Raw genomic sequence first — 24,809 nt, forward strand, 5'->3', positions numbered from 1 at the left:
GTTAGAGGGGTAGGATAGATGATAGAGAAGCAATTAGAAAAGATGGGGGAGATTGAGAGCACCAGTGAGGAGACAGGTGGAGAAAGGAGGGAGGGGAAGGGGGTGCACTGCAGAGCACAATCCACTAGCCGCAAGGAAGTATCAGGCCAGTAGATAACTTTGACAGTCACAAGGGAGATGGAAGGATACATTTTTTATACAAAGAGAATTAGCAGATACGCAAATTTAATTTTCCTACAGGCAAATTAACAACATACTTTTTAAAACACAGCCAGCAATACAAGTTTGGCAGTAATAGCGAGGCATATTCAATTTCCCAACAGGTAAGTAGTGAGCATACTTGTTAAAGCACAATCAGAAATAGACAGATAGGCAGATTCAGCTATCCTATAGGTGGGTGAGAAGCTTACATTGTCTTAGAGTCTGTGGTTCAGTCGCTGCCCTTGACTAAGCCCACATCAGAATGTCTATAGAACATCCATCATGCATTTGAATATCCCTCAGAATATACCAAGTCCAGCGATGTGGCCCTTAGCTCCATCATCCTGCCACCCACTAGGGACCTTCTGGAGTTCAGAGGTTCGAAGGCTGCCACCTGCAACATGAGACTTCTCCAATCCCTGAAAAGGCTGGTGTTAAAATGGATTTCTAATCTCTGGCCTGGTGGACACAGTTTAGGAGGCCACCCAAGCTATAGTGAACAGGAGAAACTCTGGAAGTTCAGCCAAACCAATTAAGGTAACTTGGAGAGTGGTCAAGGCTTAATCTCAGGAGAGGTGAGTATGGTCAGAGGTCCACAATGAGTCCCCACAATGAGCAATCAAGGATTACACTTAGACAGGCAAGTACAAAAATACTCTATGTATTATTGCGCAAAAACACACACTACGACAAATGACTTAGAACAGGCAATAATATCACACAATACTAATAGTATAACACATATATACAATTACAGTTGGTCAGTGTATAATAATCAATTCACCCCACCATACCTGGAAGGGAAGAGAAGTAATTAGTTAACACACAAACAGTCCACAGGAATAACAACTCTAACTCAAAAAGTCCAGCCCTACGTTGTATGGGGCATGGAGCCCAACGGTCAGTTCAAGAAGTTTCTATTAGCTTTAAGAGTTGGGGTAAAGGTTAGGGAAAGGATCCTGTGGATGTGATGATTGTCACAAAGGGTAGCCTATGGAGTTTACAGGTGAGTAAAATGCTGCTCTAGCTTTTGGAGGGCTTTTGCAACAAGGGTTGGCAAAGCCAAAGTGTGGTAAAACAGATAAATGTTCTTCACAACTTTAAAAGGGTGGAGCTAGGGGTACATGAAGTATTGTTATAATTTACCACCCATACTCACTTTTCTTTCCTCCGACTTGGCAGGTCATCGCAGGGTCACCAGAGGTCGGTTTTCCTGCCATTGGTTCCAGTCGAAGAAGCCCATGAGCTGAGGGTGCAAGAAGAGTTCTGGGTGGGTACAGGAGCTGTGTGCAACCTCTTCTTGTGGAACAATGCAGCAGGCTCTGATGCAGGACTCTTCAGGATCCTCAACTAGATGTGGGAAAGCCAGTATCAGTGATTGCCACTGATGCACAGCAACAGCAAACGTCACAGATTCTGCGGTTGAAGACTGCCTTCTATCTTGGGACTCGTCGACGCTGGGATGCCGATATCTTGCAGGAAGCCTACTTACAGGAAAGGTTGAATACCCCTGAAGTTCCCCCTGACGTTCGGAGTCAAAAGGCAGAAGGATGATGCTTCTACCCCAGTAGCCCATCCAGTAGTTGGACAGTCTACTGGATGGCGCAGGACCGCCTAGCGAAAGGGGACTTGGAGTATTCCAAAAGTCAGAGATCCTTTCTGTTGAAGGTTGAGCATGGTTTCAGACTCAACATGTGTTGCCCTCAGCATCTATCTTTGTCCCTGTCTCCTGCCTAACTAATGCCCCTCTTCACATGGAACTGGGCTTGGTCACCACACCCAGTTTATGGAGCACTTAGATCTAACCACTGTTGTCTGTGCTGGAACCAGGGGAATGATGTTGCACATTCTGTAGATGGCAAAACACTTGAGAAACATAGTTTAAGTGGGTTTGAAAGCAGGTCAGATCTTTCTACGAGACTCCTGCAGCAGAATATATGTAATACACAAATACTTATTTGCACTCAGTTCACTTGGTTGCCTCCCAAATAGGGAGGTGACATGAAAGTGTATTTTACAGTTGCAATGCTATCATATATTAGGGCACAGGCATCACAAACATTTTGTAAATACTCCTGTGTGCTGTTGGTGTCCTGGCATTTTTCTAGATTTCATGTGTTGACCTAGAGCTTGATGGCTGAAATGATGATCTGTTGCATGAGTTTGCCTTTTCAATAGAGGTTCAAGATTTGGCTCAATGACATGAATCTGGCTTGAAGTTATTTTGGTTCTTCAGAGAAATAACTGTAAAAAGTAGTACTTGTATTCTTCTAAGATGCTGGGAGATGTTCTCCAAGTAACCACCTAATTTGGAGCTTTCAGCAGCTAGCTCCTTAGCCCATAAGATGAATTTGTGAGTCATGTACAGGCACACTGGCACCCTGTGGACATCTGGGTGTACTGGTGTGTTGATCAGATTCTCCTTTCGCAAGCTCCCTGCCAAAAGCATAGTATGTATCCGTGGCCTGCTGCATCAGTCTTCTTATTCGCAGTGCCTGCTCTATCCATGGCATCTAGCTGGTCCAGAGGTCACAGATACCCATTTGACAGCAGCAGGGACAGACAAGTCCCCGCCGCACAGGGGCAGCATTTAAGATATGCACCTATTTACCCAAACAACGATGATCATAAGGAACCCATAATGTTGGCAGGATTATGTCTAAAATTAAGCTATGCCTGAGTTTAGGCATAGTGCATGGTACTGCTTATGATCACGGCTCCCACATTCCAATTGATATCGCACATGTGTAAGCTCCTGTGAGTTAGCTCTGCTATGAAAGGTGATGTGTATTCTGGTCAAGCCGGGCGTAGCCCGCCAAATGGCAGGAGAGGAACCTAGAGGGCCGGGTTTCCTCTTTGATAGTTTTGTGAGGGCAGTAACACCCTCTGCCTGAGACAGCCACACAGGAGGCAGCTGTCCTGGGCCAGGGCTTCAATGGAGCACACCCATTCAAAATGAGTAGCCTCACACCAGGTTGCTGCCATCTCTATAGGCCTTTATTTGCAGTGGGAAGGGAAGGAGGTGGGATTATGGTAGGCAGGAGCGCTCTGGTCAATGGAAGGAGGTTTCCACCATATTGATTCCCGCTCTCCCTCTCTCTCTTTCCTGTCCCCTCTATTTCCTCTGGAGCAAAGCACTTTGAGTGTGACATCAGAAGGGCAAAGTCCACTCCATTCTAGAGCAGCGACTGGACCACTAAAGCAGGCTAGCGTTAGACCAATCACCTGAGGATGTTTGCCTTCAAGAAGGGTCTCGCACCTCTTCTGCAGATTCTCGCATACCCTCTCAGATCCTTTAAGGCTGCAGATTCACTCTGAAGATCTCACTGGAGTTCCTTTGGGAATGCTTTTCTTTCCAAAGCTCACAGCCTGAGGTAAAGATGGAATCATCCAACATCCAAGACTGAAGGAAGATCTGTTCTCTGCCCACTCTTAGGGCACATTAGGAGTGACCGCAAACCCTGAACGGAACGGAACCATCCTATCATCGATTCCTCCTGAGTGGGCCTCACAGCAACCAGAAGGCCAGACCAGCTGAAGCTCCCTGTTCTACTGCACCAAACCGGTTGCTCTGTGTTCACCGCACCTGAGACAAGAGGTTAGTCACTGGCACTGGTTGCTGCACTCCTCCACCACTTCAAACTTACTTGCACTTTGTACCAGCTCGACACTGTAGTGTGTCCTAGCTAAAACTCATCACCTGCTAGGCTTGAAGTGACTAAACCCAAACCGAATCTTGGAGACTCACACTCCAACTCTAACCAGGTGTCATAACCATGGTCAGCCCAGCTAGCTCTTGAATTTCCACCTCATTTATCACACATCGAAGCACCCAGGATCACTACTTCGCTGATCTTCGCTTGCCGACTCGAACCGCGGAAGCTTCAATTATCAACGCAGCTTGCCTCTACCTGGCCAACTGCAAAGCCTTCCTTTTTTTGCCCCGACGTGCATCCTCTAGAGCCACCTTTCTACTGCACCAGGCAACTGCTTTCACTGCTACTTGACGCCTGCATACTCCTTGGGCTCAAACAATCCAACATGCCCGAACTGGGCTTGATCCGCTCGCATCTACTTTTGATCCCAGATCTGACTTTGTCAGCCCACCAGGAACTGAATCCAGGTACTGATTGACTCTGCCCTCTTGGTCCACTTGGACCATAGAGAATGGTTAGGTCACGAGTGCTCCTGTTATCATCCAAAATATTATTTTTGTGGCTAGTGAATTACCTACCACCCCTGGAGCTACACTCACAATGCTACTTTGCCCAGTCTGTTGCATCTTCTGTGTTCTTTTGCAGTGGGTTTGTACAGTATTTTCTATTTGTTCTACATGCAGATAGTGTGTTTGATCAAAGTATATATATATTTTTATAGAACCTTGATTGGGCATTCGCTTTATTTTGGACTGTGATACTGGGCCTCATCATAAGTATGGCGGTACAGCAACAGCGGCGGCGGTAGTGCTACCGGCACCATTGCTACTGTATCGCCATACTACGAGCTGTTCTCGCGGGAGCCTGTCAGCCCGCCAGGTCTGACCTGGCAGGCAGAGCGGCTCCCGCGAGCACAGCAAGTCGGATGCACCGGCACTGTTATGAACAGTGCCGGTGCAACCGTGCTCCCCATTCCCATTGAGCCCTACAGGGCTTTAAGGGAATGGGGAGTACCACATTACCGGCACCCGCGAAAGGACAATTACCGGGTCCGCCAAGGTCGGCATGACCCGGTTATTGCCCATTCGTGGGTGTCGGATAAAATGCAACTCCGGCGGCAACTGTGCCGGTTTTGCCAGCACGGCTGCCGCCAGAGTTGTAATGAGGCCCACTGTGTTGTTCGGGTCACTACTGGTTCACCTTCACACCAATCTTAAGAGCATAGCCTTCCCTCTGCCCATATTACCACAAAAGGCAAAGGAGGTATATCTCTTAACTGTCCCTGTTTTACCTTTATGATAGCATTGTGTTTTGGTTTGTAGAAGTGTGAGGGCTGAGTGGGTCCTTTTACCCCTACTCATCCTTGTATTCTTGCAGAGCAGAATCTAATTTGTCACACCTGGTCTCTGGTCCTAATCAGCAATCGAGCTCCTAGTTCTACCAATAAATGTACCATTTGCTAGCCAGGGATGTTGAAACGAACAGTCTGTCTCCTTTTCTGATTGTATGCCTTCATTCTTATGAAGGAAGGCTTTGAGTAATCCAAATCTATAAAAGTCACCAACAAAATGGGGCTTTCCCACTGTATTTAGATTCATCTTAATAGGGGATGGAGGTATTCCAAGTCCCCTCTAGGGCCCAATTGGGATATCTTCTTCCCAGAGTGTCCTTCCACTTGTATAGGATTTACAGGGTGCTTTTTCCTGGCGGAGTTGGTAGGTTGCAGTGGCTAAGGATTCTAGGACGTCTTAAATGGTGAAAGTCACCTACCCTGTCCTTGAACTCCCGGTTTTCCTTACCTACCCCATTTCCTACCTCTCTAGGTCAAAGTGTGATGGATGCATGTACAGTTCCTTGAAAAGATCTGTTCCGGGTTCAGACCAGCTTTTGGAAGTCCCCCTTCACATGCAGGTGAAGTGTGAACTATGACCTACGAGCGCAAATGCCTTCCCTGGATGAGTTGAAACCACCTGGCAACAGCTCCTAAAGAGGGACTCCTTTCCCAGCCTGCCTTGCTTTCATCTTAGAAGAGTCAGTGAAAGGAAAGTTTAGTAGCTTTATTTCTGTAATAGTGACATGGCTAGAGCTTTGCTTCTGATCATACCATCATATCCATATCTTCTTTTACCAATATGTTGCTTTTTAATTACAACTGGCACTCACGGAGTAGGCTGCCAAACCAAAGCCACCTGGTGGCATAGTACATTGGTGGTATCATTGACTTGTAACATGAGAATTTACTAATTGCAATACAATTTCACAGTTGCCAGGCAATTTGGGGCCTGGCAGACTTTCCTAATGCATACTGTGCCTTCTCTGACCAGTGTCTTTTGGTACTATAAGGTCAGAGGTTCCACCAGAGAGGTGTACAATGTACACTACTGGGTTCTTAAATAGCCCATAACATGCAGAAACTGCTACACGGTTTTCCGTGTGGACATTTCAGGTTGCATTCAACTTTGTACCTCGAATGTTGCCAATTTGCCTCCCAACGGCTGGATTGGAATTTCAGTGTTAGAGGGGGGTTGATTTAAGTGGCAAGTTGCGCGTTATGAGAATGCTAACTCAAGCATTATGGAATGTATATAGTGCATTTACAAGGGGCATGAGGAATTGTAAACTTGCAGTGCAAGCCACAGTAAGTTGGGTGTTGTGGGAAATTGTAAAGTCCTCTAACTTACGCATTAAAGAGTAGGTAAATGCAAAGGGTGCAGAGGACACGCACAGGAGCAATCTTTGTGCTAAGATACATTAGAAGTGTGCCAGTGCGTAAAAAAAAGGGCCATACCATGGCATGACCGCTGCATTACTGCACTAACGCACCACCGTACTACAACTTTGTGGTGGGGCAGAGGGAAAACCTCTGGCAAAATGCTGCAGGAATTCCTCCGCCTTACTGCCAAAATTCAATAGAATTACAACCGGCGGCAGCATGTTTCATCAGTGAAAGTTATCCTGGAACTTGCATACTTTGCATTGCCCACTCCTTCCCCCAAGAGATTGACAGGATCCACCAATGTTTTCATCACATCAACCTTTATCCAGCATACAAGAAGACTTTATTTTCCTTATTATCCAACCGTATGCCCCAAATCCTTTGGTTCATCTTCATCACAGTCAAAGTGATAAAGGGGGAGGTGGGAAAGAGGACGTCCAGGTTGTGTGTCTTTTGCATATTGGAGCCCGGCATATAAGGTATTGAGTGGCAAAAACCTTGAATTAGCGCTTGCATAATGAACATGGCTGCCCATACAAAATACTGGGCCAACGTTCACATGGTCCACCACTAGCCAAAGGTAAACCAAACGCCTCTCAAGCATCAGCATTCATCAAAGCCCATGACAGGAAATGTGATGTAAATCATACTGTCCATGTCTTTATAAAGCCTGTTAGGAGCTTATCAGAGAATGGCAGGGGAAGAGTATCAGGAGGGGGGAGGAGGGGAGCATCAGGGGGTGCTGGGCAAGAAAGAGCAGAAGGAGGCTGGGAAGCAAGAATAATCCATCCCCAGTGAGCTAATGGAGAGACCAAGAAGAAACAAGAGGACAAGCATCACCCAGAGAATGAGGTAGAGAAGAAACCCCAATCAGAAGGGGTTGAACCCACAGTGGGAGGAGGAAAAGCATGTGGTGTGTCATCGCAGAGGGCCAGGACCTCTATATGAGTAGAGAGGGGGTACCAGGGGCAGAGATGAGAACCCTACAGAAAGTTGGTTGATTGGTTGATAGGACCCACATAAGATGCTGCGTAGACACTGAGAACGGCAAACCCAGTTGGCTCTGTCTACCAGACACTAGAGAGCAGCAACTGTTTCTATGGCTACTGGCAAAGACAAAGTAATGTCCATGGAACCGAAAGGAGGCATTGGAGAAGAGACAAGTCAAAGGACCTTTGGGAGAAAGAACTACGCAGACTTTGAGTGCCTAGAAGAACACGTTTGAACTTAAGATAGAAACCTTTGAACTGATGCAACCATTTAGAAAGGACCTTTCTGACATGTTCTTTGATTGTGCTTGCCCAAAGATGAGTTACTTGTGTTTAATACAATTCCTAAGTTTTGTGTTGGGACTTTTCAGGGCATCCTGCTTTGGTCTCTGGAGGTTTCTGACCTGAGTCCAGTTAACACGCTGCCATCTCTGCAAGCATCTAGGATCAAGGGCCACCACCGATCTGTCCGATGTGTTGACACCAGCTGAGACCTTCATATGAGATCAGTAACCAATTGCCCAATTTGAGCTCCAAAATGATCAATGTTACAACCAAACTATTGCCACCAGATGTCTCCAACTTCAGGTGTGTCTAGTCCACTTGTGTCCCATACTCCCCATTTAGCCATGTTCCCAATGAAAAATCATACTTCAACATTTGGAAAATGTTCCCATATCTATCCACAGGCCTTAACTGGCCCCAGCATTAACTTTCATTGTAATGGTTCCCCTGCTGGCTGGTTTTGAAAAGGTAAAGTATATTTCTGTTCCCTTTTCTCAATTTGTTATCCCTGTCAATTTTTGATAATTGGTTTATAGAAAAATAGTTTATAATGATCTTGGTCATGGACACTGAGCCTGTTAACCCTTAACAGATTTGCTTTTAATATGATGATACTTGCATCCGCAAGGACACCTCTTGAGGACCTCAAGACTTGACTATGTCCTGCAAGCCCTACACACGGCTGCCCTGCCTCTGTGGGAGCCACGCTTCTGCAGCTTATCAGAGCTGGGCTCACAGGGCTGCACTGCTGTAGCTCTGACACATATATGCCAACATGTCCCATTCCATTCGGGAGATTCTATTCTAGTCCTGGTTTTAACTTTGTATTCTGTGACTTGCAGTCCCGGAATTCCCCATTATAAACCCTGGACTACAATTCCCTGAATGCAAACTTAAAACCAGGACTGAATGGTGGATGTTGACATATATGCTGACAGTTCAGACAAGTGGATCCTGCTTTCGCATGGGTAGTAGAAGAGAGGGGGGTAGTACGGTACATGGTAGGAGACCAGGTGCTCTAAATATTTACAGTTGGGAGGTTGAGAGAGCACTCTACACAACAAGGAAGATGAGGGAGGAGGGCAGGACACCAGGTATTTTTTTTTTGCCGGGGGGAAAAATGGGGTGGGTGGCCAGAAGGGTGATGGAGGAGGGGGCGGGACACCAGGTGTCTTTTTTCCTTTTGCTGTGGGTGGTCGAGAGACAAGAGGATACATGATGGATGGAGGATGGGGGCGTTGGCCGGATTCACGGTATATATCTTCCTGTTGTGTGCTGGACAGGGTGAGGGAAGTACTCAAGAGACGTGAGGATGGGGCAGGAAACCAGTATTTTTATTCTTGTTTAGGCTGGGACTTTTTTATTGGTGTGCATGGTCAAATTGTGCCTCCTCACTGCATCCCTTGAAATGCTGGTACAGGGAATCAGCACTGAGGGTAGAAAGGGGACGCGGTGGGGGCAGCGTCCCAGGTGACATCATAGAGAACTGGAGTTTCACTCTTATTGTCTATCAGTTGTCACTCAGAACCCCTTGGAGACGTATATCCCTGTAGTTGTTAGCTACCCGTCTGTATGTTTTCCTTATTAGAGTAAGCAGAGTGTACACAAATAACACAATAACACAGCATATGTCGGCATCATACAATCCAAGTGCAAAGAACATCCCCATGTTCTACCACTACATCTCCTTTAAACCTCAACACGCATTCGCGTGAATATGAAAAAATCAAATAAATCAGCGTGACAAAGATAAACATCAAATTGTTTATACTGTACAATTACCGAACGCGAAATGACCACTTGCGTATAAAACAAATAATGGGCCTCATTCCAAGTCAGGCGGTCCGGTAAACAAGTGCCGGTATTCGTGCATAGCAGCACTTTACCAGACCGCCCGACTGAAGCCCTCATTACCATGCCAGCGGACCTAGTGCCTGAAACAGTATCTCCATTTACCGGTATCCTGGCGGTATACTGGCGGTTCTACTGCCAGGATAAATGCAATCTCAGAATGAGGCCCAATGTTTTCAAATACAGCCTCCAAATAAGGCCCAATATAAAGTTGTTAGGCATATCTATAAAGCTATGTGTATATCACATGAGGCAAGAAACAGGGCAATTCAGATATCCCTTTGCATGTCTTCCCGCTGATGTCTTGTAGTAATCATACACAACCTTTTGTTGTGTATGATTACTGAACGTCCGATTCCACTTATCACCAAAGGGAAGAGGGAAGGGTAGCTGTTAGAAAGAGGAAATATTTCCTCTGTGATAACCTCAATGCTCAACATGCTCAGATGCTTGTCTGTCTTAATTGCCTACCTGTGGACCCTGCCCTCTGCAGTGCACCAGTTGCAAACCACCCCTGCACCTGATAGGAACCAGTGGTCCGGAAGGTGGGCATGTTGTCTGGTGGAATGGATTTAGGGGTCAGATAATGATTAGGAGAGGCCCTAAGGGATGAGAGTGCAGCAGAGTTTCTGCAGAGGTAAATCCTCCTTAATCTAACGCCTCGCTCTCTTCTGTTCCCATCTTGTGGGGACATACTGCCAAGGAAAAGAGAGTTTGTGAGGATAAAACTGCAGAAGCGCAAGCACAATCGCAAACAAATATTTTACAACCGACTTCCTCACATACGTTATTGCCCTTTGATGAAGTACATATAACAATGTTTACAAAAGGCATGAGCAGTAGTTCCCATAGCCACCCTATGCATTTGCACATATGCCACCTTCACTTTGTGGAATAAGCAGAGCATGTATACCCTCGGGGCATAGAAAGCCTTTTCGGTTGATAACAGCAGGTAAATGAAAAGACAATCTTGTGTATATGCCCTGTGAGGGTGCAGAAGTAAGGCTCTGACACAATGATGGCATGTTTTTGGGTAGACAATTTTATTACATGACAAAGGGTTGGAAAAGGGCCTCTCTGTCCCTAAAACTAAGAGGGGTTTCCCTGCCTGTAAGAAAACTAAAAGAAATTGTTAGAATATCCAAATTATAAAGTCTGTCACTGTCGTGTCTCAAAAAGCCTACTTCTGTCCCTAACACTAATAACTTAAACCAACTGTGCAGGGATGATCTCCTCCTAAAGTAAAGTGTTCTTTGTAGACCCAACCAACATAAAGGTTCCCAGTCTCTTGGGTAATCACAAGCGGCAAAAATAAAGGAATGTTCAAAACTGTAGGACTCCAACGTTAGGGTCATAATTTTTTCCCCTTTTCCCTTAGAATCCTTCTTATAGGGGTTCCCTCCTTTTGGGTTCTCTTAGGCGCGCACTTTCCTTTTTTGGGGCCTCTCAGGCCTGCACTTTCCTTTTTTGGGGCCTCTCAGGCCTGCACTTGCTTAAACAAAGGTCAATAGGCAGTTCACAAGAATATACTCCTTATGCTTCTCCTATTCATCTCAGCAACTTGGCACACCCCTTTTGCCCAGCATTGGATTTGTTGCACCATGTATTGTTCACTTATTTTGGGTTTGGGTCCCAGACTCGCAGTATTCGGAAGGCTTAGTTTACTTCTGTGCCAAACAATTGTCCTCTCATGGACTGTCTGTCTTTTGGGTGCGAATCCCAGATTCGCCATATGATTGCTTGGTTCACTCTTCTGCAAAGAATGCATCTTTTCATTAACCTCTTATTTGAGTGCGGCTCCAGACTTAGAAAATTCAAACCTGCTTGATATATTCTCCTGCCAAGCCTTCGTCCTCTCATGGACTGTCCCTCTTTGAGTGTAAGTCCCAGACTCGAAACATTCACAGTGGCTTGGTTTACTCTCCTGACAAACAGCTGTCCCAACATGGACTATCTCTTTTTTGGTGTGAGTCCCAGACTCGCAATATTCTGTTTCGCTTTGTTTCGGTTTCTCATATGGGTACGTGTCCCAGACTTGCACTTAGTTACCAGGGTCCCAGACATTTTTGATCCAGCTTTCGCCTTCACCCCCTTTCAGCACTTGACCTTCAGCACCATTCGGGCAACCTGTGTACCTGTTTGCTTCCCTCTGGTAGCTACTGGTGTTTCCCGAGCAGTTGCTGCATCTCTCGAGGCCCCAGCAGCATTTGGGGCTTCGTCGCGCTCTGCAGCAACTCTCATTATGGTTGCTTCTCCCCGGTGATAGGCCCTCTCCCATGGACGCTTTCCTGGTGCTCTGGATGCCCGGAGGTTTCACATTGCAGCAGCCTGAGCAGTCCTTGCATCTTGGACCATGCTCAGCTTCTCGTCCTCCGCTCTCGGCTTCCCTTCTGCTGGCTCGTGTCCCTTTCGTTGCTTCACAGCTCACCATATTCCTCCTTGCAGGATAGCTCTCTCTGGTGTTCTCAACTGTGGTGTGGTTAAACTGCTGCATTGTAAAAGCGAATTTCTTTGGGCCAATCACATTCATTGAAGAAGCTAGAGTGCTCACTCTGCTTCTCCATAGTGATCCTTGGACTCCTGGTCATCTTCTTCTCAGTAGATGCCATAGAGTCAGATGTAACATAGTTTGCATTTTCTAAGGTTTGAATCTTGTCAAGTATTGACTAACTTGACAATAACAGATATTGGCCTCATCACAAGAAGGGAGGGCAGGATTGAACATTGGATAAGGGTTTAGGAGTACTATCGCAGGGCATACCGTATTCTCTGAACATGGTCGTCCCTAATCCCATAAGGGGGTTCCTCCACCATGTGATCCTCCCTCGGTGCACATACGCCAGGGGAGACTATTTTACTTTGGATGCACCATCCTGGCCCCATGGGAAAGGATTCACCTGGTGGAGAAAGGATGACATCCTCTGATTCGTCACAGCCCTCATAATTAATACTGTAGAGCGAGTGACCTAGAATGGTTCTGTAGACTTGTGGTGTTTGCTAGCTCTAGCGCAAACTAAAATGTGGTGATTGGCACAGCTGTTGGCCAGCGGTTGCACAGGTGGAGGAGCTGAGCACTCGCTCTGTGTTGGAGGACACTGACAAAGCAGGAGGTGGCTCCGGAGCAGGAGTTATGGCAGGAGTTGCTACTGCCATGTGAGTAGCAGTGTGATGTGTTGCAGGTATAGTTCTGTACCTGCCCCTCATCTTTAGTTGTCAGGTCAGAAAGCACAATTCTGCCCTTGGTCCATATACACATCAGCAGACAGGATATGAGGCCAAGAATGTGTATGAATGGTCCTTATAGCACACTCCATGGGCCACAGGAATCCCTGCTGAAAATGCCCCCCCTCACCCAGTATGCCTTTATATATATATATAGTCTGCATGCCACAAGCTTTCTATGAGGACCCTGCCAGGACAAACCTCCTATCCTCACCACTACAGTGCCATGACAGGACACAACAGGCAGGTTCGCAACCAGTGACCTCATTAGAAATACACATAAGACCTTATTGATTGGGAGGGTTGTCATATTTCGCCGAATTTCCAAATGGCTCTCTTTTCAGAGATAATGCAATAACTAATTTTCCCATCACCATCTACAGATTTGATTAGAAAATAAATGTACAACAGCATTAAACATTAAGGAACAACACAACCCACTTGGACTAATCTGGATATAGCTCTGGGATAACCCCTCTCTGGCGAGCAATGCAAAATTGCTTTTAGTAAAATGATAGGTATCACTCAATTATAGACGATTGATTAATTATAGTGTCCTGCAAGAAATATAGCAGGCACAACACTGGCTGCACAATTTCCTACTGAGTCTGTCAGGTGTACATAACAGAAGCTGGAAGCGCTATACCGTCTGCTGCATAAGTGCATAAAACCCACTCTGACACCAGCCCTCCATATCTAAGCGCTGATCTGGGTAATTATCTCCTGAGAAGGAACCTGACCTGCCAACCACCATCTTATCTCTAACAAACTACAAAACAAAACTAAATCGGAACACAATCAAAAATGATTTAAGAGAATCACCAAAGATTGGCTGCTTTAACAGGGCCTTGGAGCCCACCTGTGAACTGTGCCCTTTTATTAGGCTGTGGATGATGGTCAGTACCACCCTCTAAATGTATATCTGTTTGTTTTCCTGTACTTGCTTTTGAGTAGCTGATTGAATACTGTTATCTGTTAAGTAATGAGGAATATGCAGGACTATCTCATTGCGACTGGCTGCTTACTGCACCCTTGACCTCTTGCCTCCGCCTTCTGAAGTGACTTGCACTGCAATTTACTGCATTGCAAAAGGTAAAATAAATAAATACAATATGTGGCAGAGAAATGGCGATTTTCTACACTTGTCTTGCGGATACCTTCAGGTATAGAGTTAATGGCTCTTGGGAATTTTCTAATGCAAATTGATTGTTATATTCAGGTTTGTTGCTATACCTTCTTTGTTAACAAGGTGAAGCATAATGGGGCAGAGGCCCACCGTCCACGAAAGATAAATATATGGAAGATATGGTTTAACATTACCATTGATTTTTCAACCAAATCAAATGCATGATTTGAGACGATACCACTTTCAGGGGATTAAAAATACAGGAGAACAATGAAACAAACTACCTCTGTACTGGATATTTGAGGCACTCAATGTATTTTGTGAAGAGAACTCTGCTTGGTGGTGATTAGATCATTATGTACTGCAATGATTATTATCACCCCTTTCTCCAGAGTCCAACCCCCCCCCGGCGCCCCAGCAGGAGCTGTGGTAGGAATAGAGATAGGGAAGAGCATATACCAGTCACTGTGGATCAGTAAAGAGAGCAGGCAATCAACCTTGTGGCTGCAACTCATTGGTCTGCATGGGAGAGGTTCACTAATGTTACATTCTTTTTTATTGATAGTCAACTGTACATACCTTCCAGTAACCCTTTGTGTGTATTACAGACATGCACCACACATAACACATCAATACACACTTCACAAAACACTCAATAATACACACTCAAAGAGTGTTTCTTACACTCTCATGTATAATGTAAATCTTTCAATGATGAGAAATAAGTAATAAATCAACATTGCTACTATTATGGTCACTACACAGCGCACACTTAAAATGCATTAAAGAATAAGCAGCAGTCATTGTTATTGCCTCCACCTCTACTCAAGACTCAGACTAAGCAACCTTCTCAAAGACATCATAGCCACCTTAAAAACACCTACCTGCCTCACCAAATAAGCACCTAAAAGCACCTCTCCTCTGAATACCTCAATACGTTTCTCAATGTGATATAAATGAACGGTAAAAAAAACCTCTCATTATCACTCTTTGTAGAAGGTAGGGAGACAAGGGGGCTGGAGAAGACTGGATGCCTGGGACGGTCTACAATCCAAGGGAAAAGCCCAAAAATATCAAAAGCCACATATTAAAGCACCATGATCTTTTTTTATCAAATAAGCAGAAAAATAAGAAAAAATCCTTCAAAAAGAGTTAAAGTCAATTGGGACTAACCATGGTGTCAGCTTTCAGCCAATTAAGAATACAATCTGTTCGTAGGTGAGTTGCCTTGGATGTAGATGTAACAATATTCCCGTTATTGCTCAGTCAAAATCTGTAGTTCTGCTCAAAAGTCAATAAAAAGAGTAATTTGGGGACTCAAATGCCTCAAAACGGCCAGAAATCCTATTTAGTAGCTTTCAAAACCAGCCAGTTAAAAAGGAGGGACTTCAACCGCTCCCCTCTGCATAGAGAATAATGGGGCCAGTGCTTCTCCCTCTCGCCTGCTCCTTTCAGCCGTCCTTCTGCCTCCTCTCCACCTGCCAACAGCAAATCTCCTGCTCTGCCTTCCGAAAGCTCACTTTTATGCTATCTGGGCTTAAACTGTCAACTCTCCTTATTAGAATACGTATCTAATGGAAGCAAAAAGCAGCTGAGACCTTTGTCGTCCCAAAAAGCCAATTAGATCACTGGTCTAATATCAGTGTAAAGCATCTTTTTAGAGAAGTAAAAAGCGTGTATATGTTCAGAGCAAGGTTAATGCAGCAAATGCACCTTTCACCCACTTATAAAAGCCACTCGGCAGCTCCAAACTTCGCAGGAGGTTCTGTAGTTCTTTCAATATCAGTTTTATTTACTATTACCGAGGCACTTTGGAACACTTCCCAGAAAAGCTGTGAATACAGTCAGTTACTTGGTTTACGTGATGTACCCGCAAGAACCATAAAAAAGCTAATGATCTGGCAATTCAAACCAACGCCAGGTTCTGCATCTAACCTCCTCACCAATAACATTAAAGACTCTACCCAACTCCTAGGACTAGGTGACTTTAACTTGGGATTCAGCAATGTGGAGGACAAGCAAGCACAATCTATCCAATCTATCTTAGTCGAACATGGCCTCACCCAAAATGTCCTCGCTCCAACACATACAAAAGGACGTACACTAGATTGGATAGCCACTCTGAACTGTGCCACCACTATTTCTAATATTACACCCCAAACCTGGACTGACCATCACCTCATCTGCTTCTCATCCATCATAGAACCCCCTAAAGTAGCTTCTCGCGAAACAGTACCAGCTCTGACAACCAGAAGTAAAAAAGAAATCACCGCCGAAAAACTACTCCCCTCCTCCTACCAGCGCTCACGGCTAGCGCTAACAACTCTGACCCAAATACATTAGTTGATACATTTAACATTTCCATGTCTAAAGCCTTGGATATCATTGCCCCTATCAAAGTATGCAAAAGTAAACAAGAAGCACACCTTAATTCTCGGTTCACCCCCCACCTCAAAGAACTACGAATCCAAAAACGAAAACTCCAAGCTATCTGGAGGCACTCACCATCAGTAGAGAACAAAACCTTACTTACCAACTTCGCTAACAAATACAAGAAAGAAATAATCCAAACTAAAAAAAAACACGTTTAATGAGAGAATTAGCAAAGCCAACTCTAATTCTAAAGAACTCTTCTCCATTCTCCGGGAAATGGAAACCCCAATAGCTCCTACGGACAATATTCCCAAGGACAAACAATGGTGCGCTAGCATCCAGAATGCATTAGCAAACGAAATAACAACCTTACAGTCCGAAATTGCAAAGAAAAAGGCCACCCTGAACTCTACAGGAACTCAGACTACCTCTCTGACTGACACACCAACCTCTGATGTACCAAGCAGCTCGACGAGTTGAAGGATAAAGGTAAAACAGCTATGCTCCTCCTCCTCGACTTATCGGCGGCTTTCGACCTGGTTGACCACGCAGTGTTATGTAAGCATCTAGCATCTGCCGCCCATTTCTCAAGGGAAGCTATAGCCTGGGTACAATCCTTCCTAGCCAACCGCACGATGAGAGTGTTCTCCCCCTTAGCCTCAGCAGACCCATTACACATCACCTGTGGCGTTCCACAAGGTTCATGTGTCTCTCCCACATTGTACAATATCTTCACTAAACCACGCTTCGACAAACTTGACAGATTGGGGATAATTTATACAAATTACGCGGACGACACGCAGATCCTCATACCACTATCTGGTAACGTTGTCGCAGACTCAGTTCTAGTGAACAAGATTTACCTTCTTATTCAGGCATGGATGGCCTCTCACGGCCTCTGCCTGAATGACGACGAAACAGAGATACTGATCCTGGGCTCCGACTCCAACCTCAAAAAACTCAGCCCTAACTACCTCGCCTTCAACATAGATGGCAATATAATCAAAGTGGCAACCGAGGTAAAAACACTAGGTTTCTACCTTGATTCCACACTTTCTCTCAAAAAACAAGTTAACTCCCTGGCCTCATCTACAGCCTACACCTGCAAATTAATCAGGGCCTGTAGACCCTACCTTTCCAAAACTAACTGTATCACACTAGCCAACGCCTTAATAATGTCTAAATTAGATTATTGCAACACCCTATATGCAGGCGCCAATAAAACCATCATAAACAAAATGCAAATTCTACAGAACAATGCTCTCAGAGCTGCCTTGGACATACCCCAAAGAGAGCATATATCTAAGATCAGGAAAGACCACCACTGGCTTAAAATTAGTGACAGAATACTCCTCAAGACGCTCTCTATCATGTACAAAGGACTGAACAATACCGCACCACCTTATATCTCGGCCAGACTGACTAGAAAGTCCACCAGCCACCACACTAGAGCCTCTAACCATCTTCTGCTAGACACCCCCAGATTCAAACTAACAAAATCGGGTGGTGCTAGTTTCCCGGTTAGAGCGGCCTGCGCTTGGAACGCACTCCCTTCTGCACTTAGAGTTGATCAGCCCTACTCTAGATTCAGATGTAAAGTGAAAACCTGGCTCTGGTCTAAAGACACCCACCAAACTGGTCCCCGGCACTAGACACTAGATCTTTACATGTAATAATTTGAAACCTGGACTGCCTTGAAACCTGTACTATAGACTAGTGTGATCTGATGTACCCAGCGCGTATATGTGTACGGTAAACACTGTAATAACATGTAACGCATTCTTTGTATGTAACCAAGCTTAAGTATTCTTGTTACCGCTGTGCCCGGTTCCCCCAGGGTTTTGAGCGCATTATCAAATAATAAACTAAACTAAACTAAACCGTGAATTCTACACTTTTGCCTGAATGTATCAAATGCATTTGAAAACAGTGCTCACATTGAAGAAACCTCACTATGTACTCGCATAAATGCATTCATGGTTTGGAATCTTGCTCAAAATAATATGCCCTAAACATGACTAAAACTGAAAATCCATATCAGTTCTGGTGACGCAAAGAGTTTATATCTTATTTCTGAATATTGCTATATATATTGCACTCACCTGTATGTAAACGACTGCTGCTTATATGTATGCCCTTGCACGGCCAGTATTGTTTATATTAAGTATTGGCTACTCGATATCGAGATTACGGGTGGCCTGCCCGGAAGTGTGCTTCATGAATATCAGAGTGGTCGCCATATGCCGATTCCCCACACCTCCCGCATGTGCCCAGCACTGCTGCTTTTGCCTGAGTGAGATCTGCGATTACACAAAGGCAAAGTCCTGTGCTTGTGCAAATGCCCTTACATTTGTGCACACCTTTAGCAAACTCAGTCCTGTCAGTTGCTGATCATACCAACACATTCACCACACTTCATTCCAGGCAACCCACCATTTTGAGCTAGAGAAATGCTGTTGTGTCTTTGCATTAGTCTACCAGTATTATCCCTTACCATGCATAGGTTACCATGCACACAAAATGTTGCAATTCTGGCTATGGTTGGTTGGCACGCAACCAGCAATATATTTCAGTACGTATATTTACTATGATTGCCCGTGACAAGAATACGAAAAGGGCAATGTGTCACCATTACCAATTGGCTCATTCCAGCCACTCATGCGACATTCCACAATATCACAATTCCTTCCATTGCGTGTGACAGGGGTTTCGTATCACTCGCCAATGGAACGCGCACTTAACACATGACAGATCTGCTTATATTACAGTGAAAACAAGCATTGGCGGTAACAGGGGCAAAATGGTGTGAGTACATGGGCAACTAATAGCAGTGCCTGGTAAATGCCTAATACTTATACACAAGCCAAAACTGTTGGCTTTGCCAATGCTTGTTTTTAACATGGCTTCAGTGAAGGTCAACCAGAGTGCTGATGAATCAAGTGGCTAATGGTAGACCTGGTAAGACCTGCCTGTTAAACCAGTAGCGAGTTTACAACTCTAATTAAGTCATTAACTCTCCGAAGACTGCTTTGAAAGATCCCCGGCAAACACTTTGAGTGCAACGTTTGATGGTAAGTCTTAAAAAAAGCAAGCTCAAAGAGATCCCAGGAGGATGTGCTTTGGGTAGGGAGAGGCAGGAAGTGAGTGGGAATGGCCATAGAGATTAGCATGGTCATGGGTAGTCAACGGGAGGGTTAGAGGGGGCAAATAACCAAACAGCTACAGGTTGTGTGTCCCTCCTCATATGCCATTCCTCCCTATCTGTACTCTAGTGCAATAGTTTCGGCTCATAGGTGTCGCAAGTGACATCTAATCGGAATAATTTCAACAGTAATTAAATTTTATTAACAAAAATAATCCTTTAATTAGTAGTAACGGCCGCAATTGCGCTGGAGATGATCCTTTGTGATTCTCATTGTGTGAACCTCCTCCACACATATTTGCTTAGGGGAGACTGAAGGATTCTCACGGGGTATGAGACTATTTCAAATTAGATGGGTGACTGCTTTTAATTAAAAAAACATGTCATGGGGGCCCCAACATTCTTTTTGCTCGGAGGCAGGGGGTCTGTTTTCGCATAACAAATGTATAAATCATTAGCCTAGACGGCCGAAAGAGAAAATTATTTCTAGTCACACTACTAAAATTCAAGGTTTGCTCAAAAGCCAGACTGCTTGGACCTATTTAAGCAATAGAACCAAGGAGGGGGGTATTAGTGGTTTAGTATACCCCAGGGCGTCAGTTACATGCCCAACCGAATAACGTAACACATTTTTCTCAAGTTGAATAACATTGTGTAAACCGTTTCTCAACTCGAGAAAAAAAGCAAACAAAATGGCTGCCATGGGGAGAAGGGACTACAGGTAGTCCCTTCTCCCTTTCCATGGCGGAAATTAAAAAGTGTTTTAAAACGTAAACAAAGAAAATGGCCGCCAGGAAACAGGGAGAGGCCATTCACGCAGCAGAGATAGCGAGCAACAACGCAGCACAAGGTAAGTGGGGAGAGGATTGGGGGCTTAAATATGAAGAAAAGTGGGGTGGGGCCAGGGGGTGTGGGGAGCACACTTACCTTATTCCTGGCAAGGGAAGATGGTGGCCTCCCACTTTGAGGAGGCTCAGAGCAGGGTCTCACCAGTGTGGTAAAGACGCCATTCCGATCCTCCTCACTGGCTGGGCGGCCACCACCCCCCCCTCGCCGGGTACTAATTAATTTTAAAAGCCCATCAAAATGGACTGATTCTTTCTTTGTAGGACGCCAATTAAGGACGAACTAGTTGCTATGTGCCTATTGTACCATCTGTTGAGTGGTATGTTTCCAAGGCAGCTTCTTTGTTGCTGTTATTTAATATCTATCAAGCCTTTGCACGATTTACTTTTACAGGTAGGTATCTTATTCTATAACTGTGCTGATGATAATCAAATCTTCTTTCCTTCTGGGAAATTGTCCTTGGGTGGCCATCTAGCCTGAAGGCCTGTTAATGGCACCAAAAAGTAGATGTAGTACAGCTGCTCTAGGAGTAGTCAAGCCAAGGTAGAGATGTTCCCATTGAAATCAAGGCAGGCTGGTGCCAAGGTGCTGCAACAACATGTTTAGTGTTAACCTTTTCTCTGCCCAATGTTCTGTTTCTACAGCCTAGTGTACTCTTTCCTTACCATTCCCTCTTGTTCTCTCCCTCGTTTTCTTTCTCACTTTATTTGTGTCTCCCTTACTGTCTCTAAATCCATCTCTTCCTCTCACCTATCTCCATACGCCCTCACATGTTGCCTGTTCACTCCCCTCTTCTCGTTTCCCGCCCTTTCCTTCTCCTCTTTTCACATCTCCTCCTTTCCCTTATCTTCCACTTCTTACTCGTCTATTCTCCTCTGTTCCATCCTCTTCTTCCCTTTCATGCCCCGCACCCCCAAACAGCATACTGGTGAATTTGCCATGCTGTGACCCGAGGTGTGGAAACGCAAGTGACAGGAGTCCAGCTGTGTGTGTACATGATGATTGTGAGAGGCAGGGGCTGCAGCATAGGAAGTGGCACAATGCCTTCTGCCCTGGCAATGGAGCATCACTGCACTCAGTCAGTGCTCCATGCTAAGGTAAACTATTCGAAAGGGCGGATTGGTGGGGGTCTCTGGCACTGGTGCAGCCCATCAGCAGCAGGAGACCAGCCCTGGATGCTTAGACCTTCACTGTTGCAGCAAGGTTGATGGGTACTCCACCCTCTTGAAATGTACTAACTTTTTCACTCAATTAATATGTAAACCCTAATAAGTGTTTATTTGATTTTACTTTTAGGGATGGCATCACCGAATTAAACCCAACTGGTATCTCCTGGACAGAGCTGCAATACAAATGTTATAACTTCAGACACGTGACCTATGATCTGAACCTGGTCTGGCTGATCACCACTGAGGGGGCAATCTTTAGATGTGACGTCTAAGGAGGAAGAAGAGAGTGTGTGGCCAGGGGCGTTGCTGGGGGGGGTAAGGGGGCAATAGCCCCTGATCTTTTGGTTTTAGCCCCGGATAGAATCTCAGGAGCTACAGCCAAAAGACTAGCTAGCCCCCAGTCCCAACAGTTCCGACATCAGCTTAGCCCCGGGTCTTTTCCAGACCTAGCAACTCCCGTGTGCGGCATCTGAAGGCTTTCTTGCCTCCAATATTTATGTTTCAGCCATTCACACTGAGCACTGTTTCACTGCATCAACTCTATGATTTACAAATGTACTACTTGCAGTAAAAACGACAGTCAAATTACAGTTTGCACTTTTAAGCTTGTTCATGTTTAGTTTTGGCTCAAAGATGGCGCTTTGGCGCTGCCCAGTGTGCCAGTACTCTGAGTGCAGCGAGAGGAAGATTGCATTTGGTACTCGCTCTCCACATTCTTGGCATTGGCATCTGTTGCTAGCTGTGTGTCTGGCTTTTTTTTAGTTTTTTTGGTGCCTGTTTTGTAACTCTGGTCGAAAGAGCTTTTATGGCCTCTATAAATAATTTCTCAAAGCTGCAAAGTCGGTGTGGATGGTATCAGTCCATGACAAAGGCGGCTTTGTGGCTCAGGTACACATTCTCTTATCTTCCATTGTGACATTAAGTTGATCTTTTGAAATCTTATGGATGCCGAAGTGGGACAAAACCGTTGACTGATGTGTCGCGTAACAGCTCTGAAATGTAATGCACCAACCTCAACCAAAAAGACAGGGGACATTGCTCAGCGGGGAGGAATGGAAAACAAGCACCGGCAAAGCCAAGAATCTCGGCTTCAGTTTAGGTTGTCTATGTATTTGGGAATAATAGGTGATGGTGAATTTTTAAAAGTGTGCATTTTATTAACAGTTTTCATGACGTTGCACTCTTGTCAATATGTTACTAAAATGAATTTGTACCACTGTTTAAATGTAATATAAGAACAATGTGCATTATCTACTTGTCAATGTATTCTAATTGTCCAGAAGTAATAAGATGTGTAATACTATATGCAAGGGCAGCATGCTATAATAACAGTCTATGTAAGTTATCTGCAATATCAGCAAAAACATTCCAAGCATTCTTGGTGTGCATTTTCCCCATCTGTGTGTGTGAAGCTCTGCCCTGTTTCTAAGCTACATAATGAATATATCATATAGTTACATCCTTATGGCACTCGATGTGTTGACCTCGGAAGGATCATGGGCTGAGATATCTCCTAGGGAACTAAACGCCAAACCTCTTGTTGGTGTGTATACACATGTTACTCTGCACACATGGAGCGATCTTAAAGGCACGCAGCATGCTGTGCCATATTACCCTGGCGTCGGAGCTCTTACAGGCACGCAGCATGCTGTGCCATGTTACCCTGGCGTCGGAGCTCTTACAGGCACGCAGCATGCTGTGCCATGTTACCCTGGCGTCGGAGCTCTTACAGGCACGCAGCATGCTGTGCCATGTTACCCTGGCGTCGGAGCTCTTACAGGCACGCAGCATGCTGTGCCATGTTACCCTGGCGTCGGAGCTCTTACAGGCACGCAGCATGCTGTGCCATGTTACAGCTTTAATGATGCTCTGCACAGTGGAGTTACCACTGGCCCAAGAAATGCCTTATGAGTTGCCAACAATGCCATCACTCCCAACACAATTACCAATCTCTCACAAACATGGCATCCTCTTGACAAAATAGCCCCTCCTAGCATAACCGTCAAACTATTGATCTAGCAAAATGAACCCACATAAAAGCATTGGAACAACCTGAATAAATAAAAATGGACCTTCACACAATGGGAGTTTCGAAAAGGATCTCTCTCGCTCCCTGTCCCCACACTCACCTTCCATTCCCCTGCTCACTCTCTGGAAACCCAGTTCTTATATTCCCTACCACAACAGGCCCTCTCACCCCCCACCCCTGGCTTTCTCTCTCATCATCAGGTGGACACCCCAGAACTCTTGCCACTCCACACTTGCTCCTCCTCCGCTTTTCGCTTGCTGGATTGGGAATTACGTGCACAATGTTGAATTTGCGTTCCAGGAAGTACACAACAGGCGTGTGGCCTGTCTGCTGTGCTCACATTTTGTATTGTGCAGGCAGACTCAAGTGGAAGGAATGGACCTGAAAGTTGGTGTAAATATTTACTGTATGTACATTTGCACTAGTCCAATAAAGTGTGATGAGTGGGGCTCCTCCAACGATCTCTGCCTTAATGCCAGTATGATGGAGATCCTTCTCTTTGGCCCCCTCTGGTCCTGGTCTGCCACTCACACTCTGGCCGACCTTCTTGGGCCCTCTACCGTCGCGTTACTGTGAGGCAAAAAACCTTGGTGTCATCTTCGACTCCACTCTCTCCTTCTCTCCTCACATCACAGACCTTGCTCAGAAGGCCCACTTCCAGCTGCACCTCCTTAGGGGTATTCTACCCTTTCTCACTTTCCCCCAGAAGCTCACTGTCTCCAGAGCTCTGGTTCTCTCCAGACTGGACTACTTCAACAACTCCTTTCTCAGTCCACCTGCCTCTACTCTGCACCCTCTGCAACTTATCCAGAACAGGACTGCAAGACGTATCCTTGGCCTCAAGCCCAGAGACCATATCGCTCCAGCCGTGAAATCTCTCCACTGGCTCCCGGTGGCTGCAAGGATCAAGTTCAATACCCTCTGCAACTCTCTAATGGTCAGATGCTTCTCCAGACAGAGAGTGGGGGGTGCGGGTAAATCTCTCTGCTCTAGGGGTGCTTCCCTCTGGAACAACCTCCCTGCCTCACTCAGACATGAGCCGGACAACCTTAAGTTCCAGAAGCATCTCAAGACCCTCCTGTTCTCTGCCTTCTCTCTCTTTCTCCCCTGCTAACCTTCCTGTCTGATGTGCAGACTGACTGTCCAGTACCTTCAGACTCCCATTGGGCTCCAGGCTCCTCCAAAACCAGTTCTTGCATTGCCG

The 24,809-nt window shown here is 45.5% G+C and overlaps 1 protein-coding gene across 1 annotated transcript in view; it reads left to right on the top strand.

The window, feature by feature from the left end:
• LOC138493147 (fish-egg lectin-like) overlaps positions 1-21,865 on the top strand; it is a 294,466-nt gene extending 272,601 nt beyond the window's left edge. The window contains exon 4 of the mRNA XM_069620332.1: positions 21,704-21,865. Coding sequence (XP_069476433.1) covers positions 21,704-21,848 — 145 coding nt within the window. The 3' untranslated portion in view covers positions 21,849-21,865. The remainder of the gene's footprint in view (positions 1-21,703) is intronic.
• The last annotated feature ends 2,944 nt before the right edge of the window (positions 21,866-24,809 follow it).

This window comes from Ambystoma mexicanum, chromosome 10 (assembly GCF_040938575.1).
Source record: "Ambystoma mexicanum isolate Mex_15411 chromosome 10, UKY_AmexF1_1, whole genome shotgun sequence".
NCBI lineage: Eukaryota > Metazoa > Chordata > Amphibia > Caudata > Ambystomatidae > Ambystoma > Ambystoma mexicanum.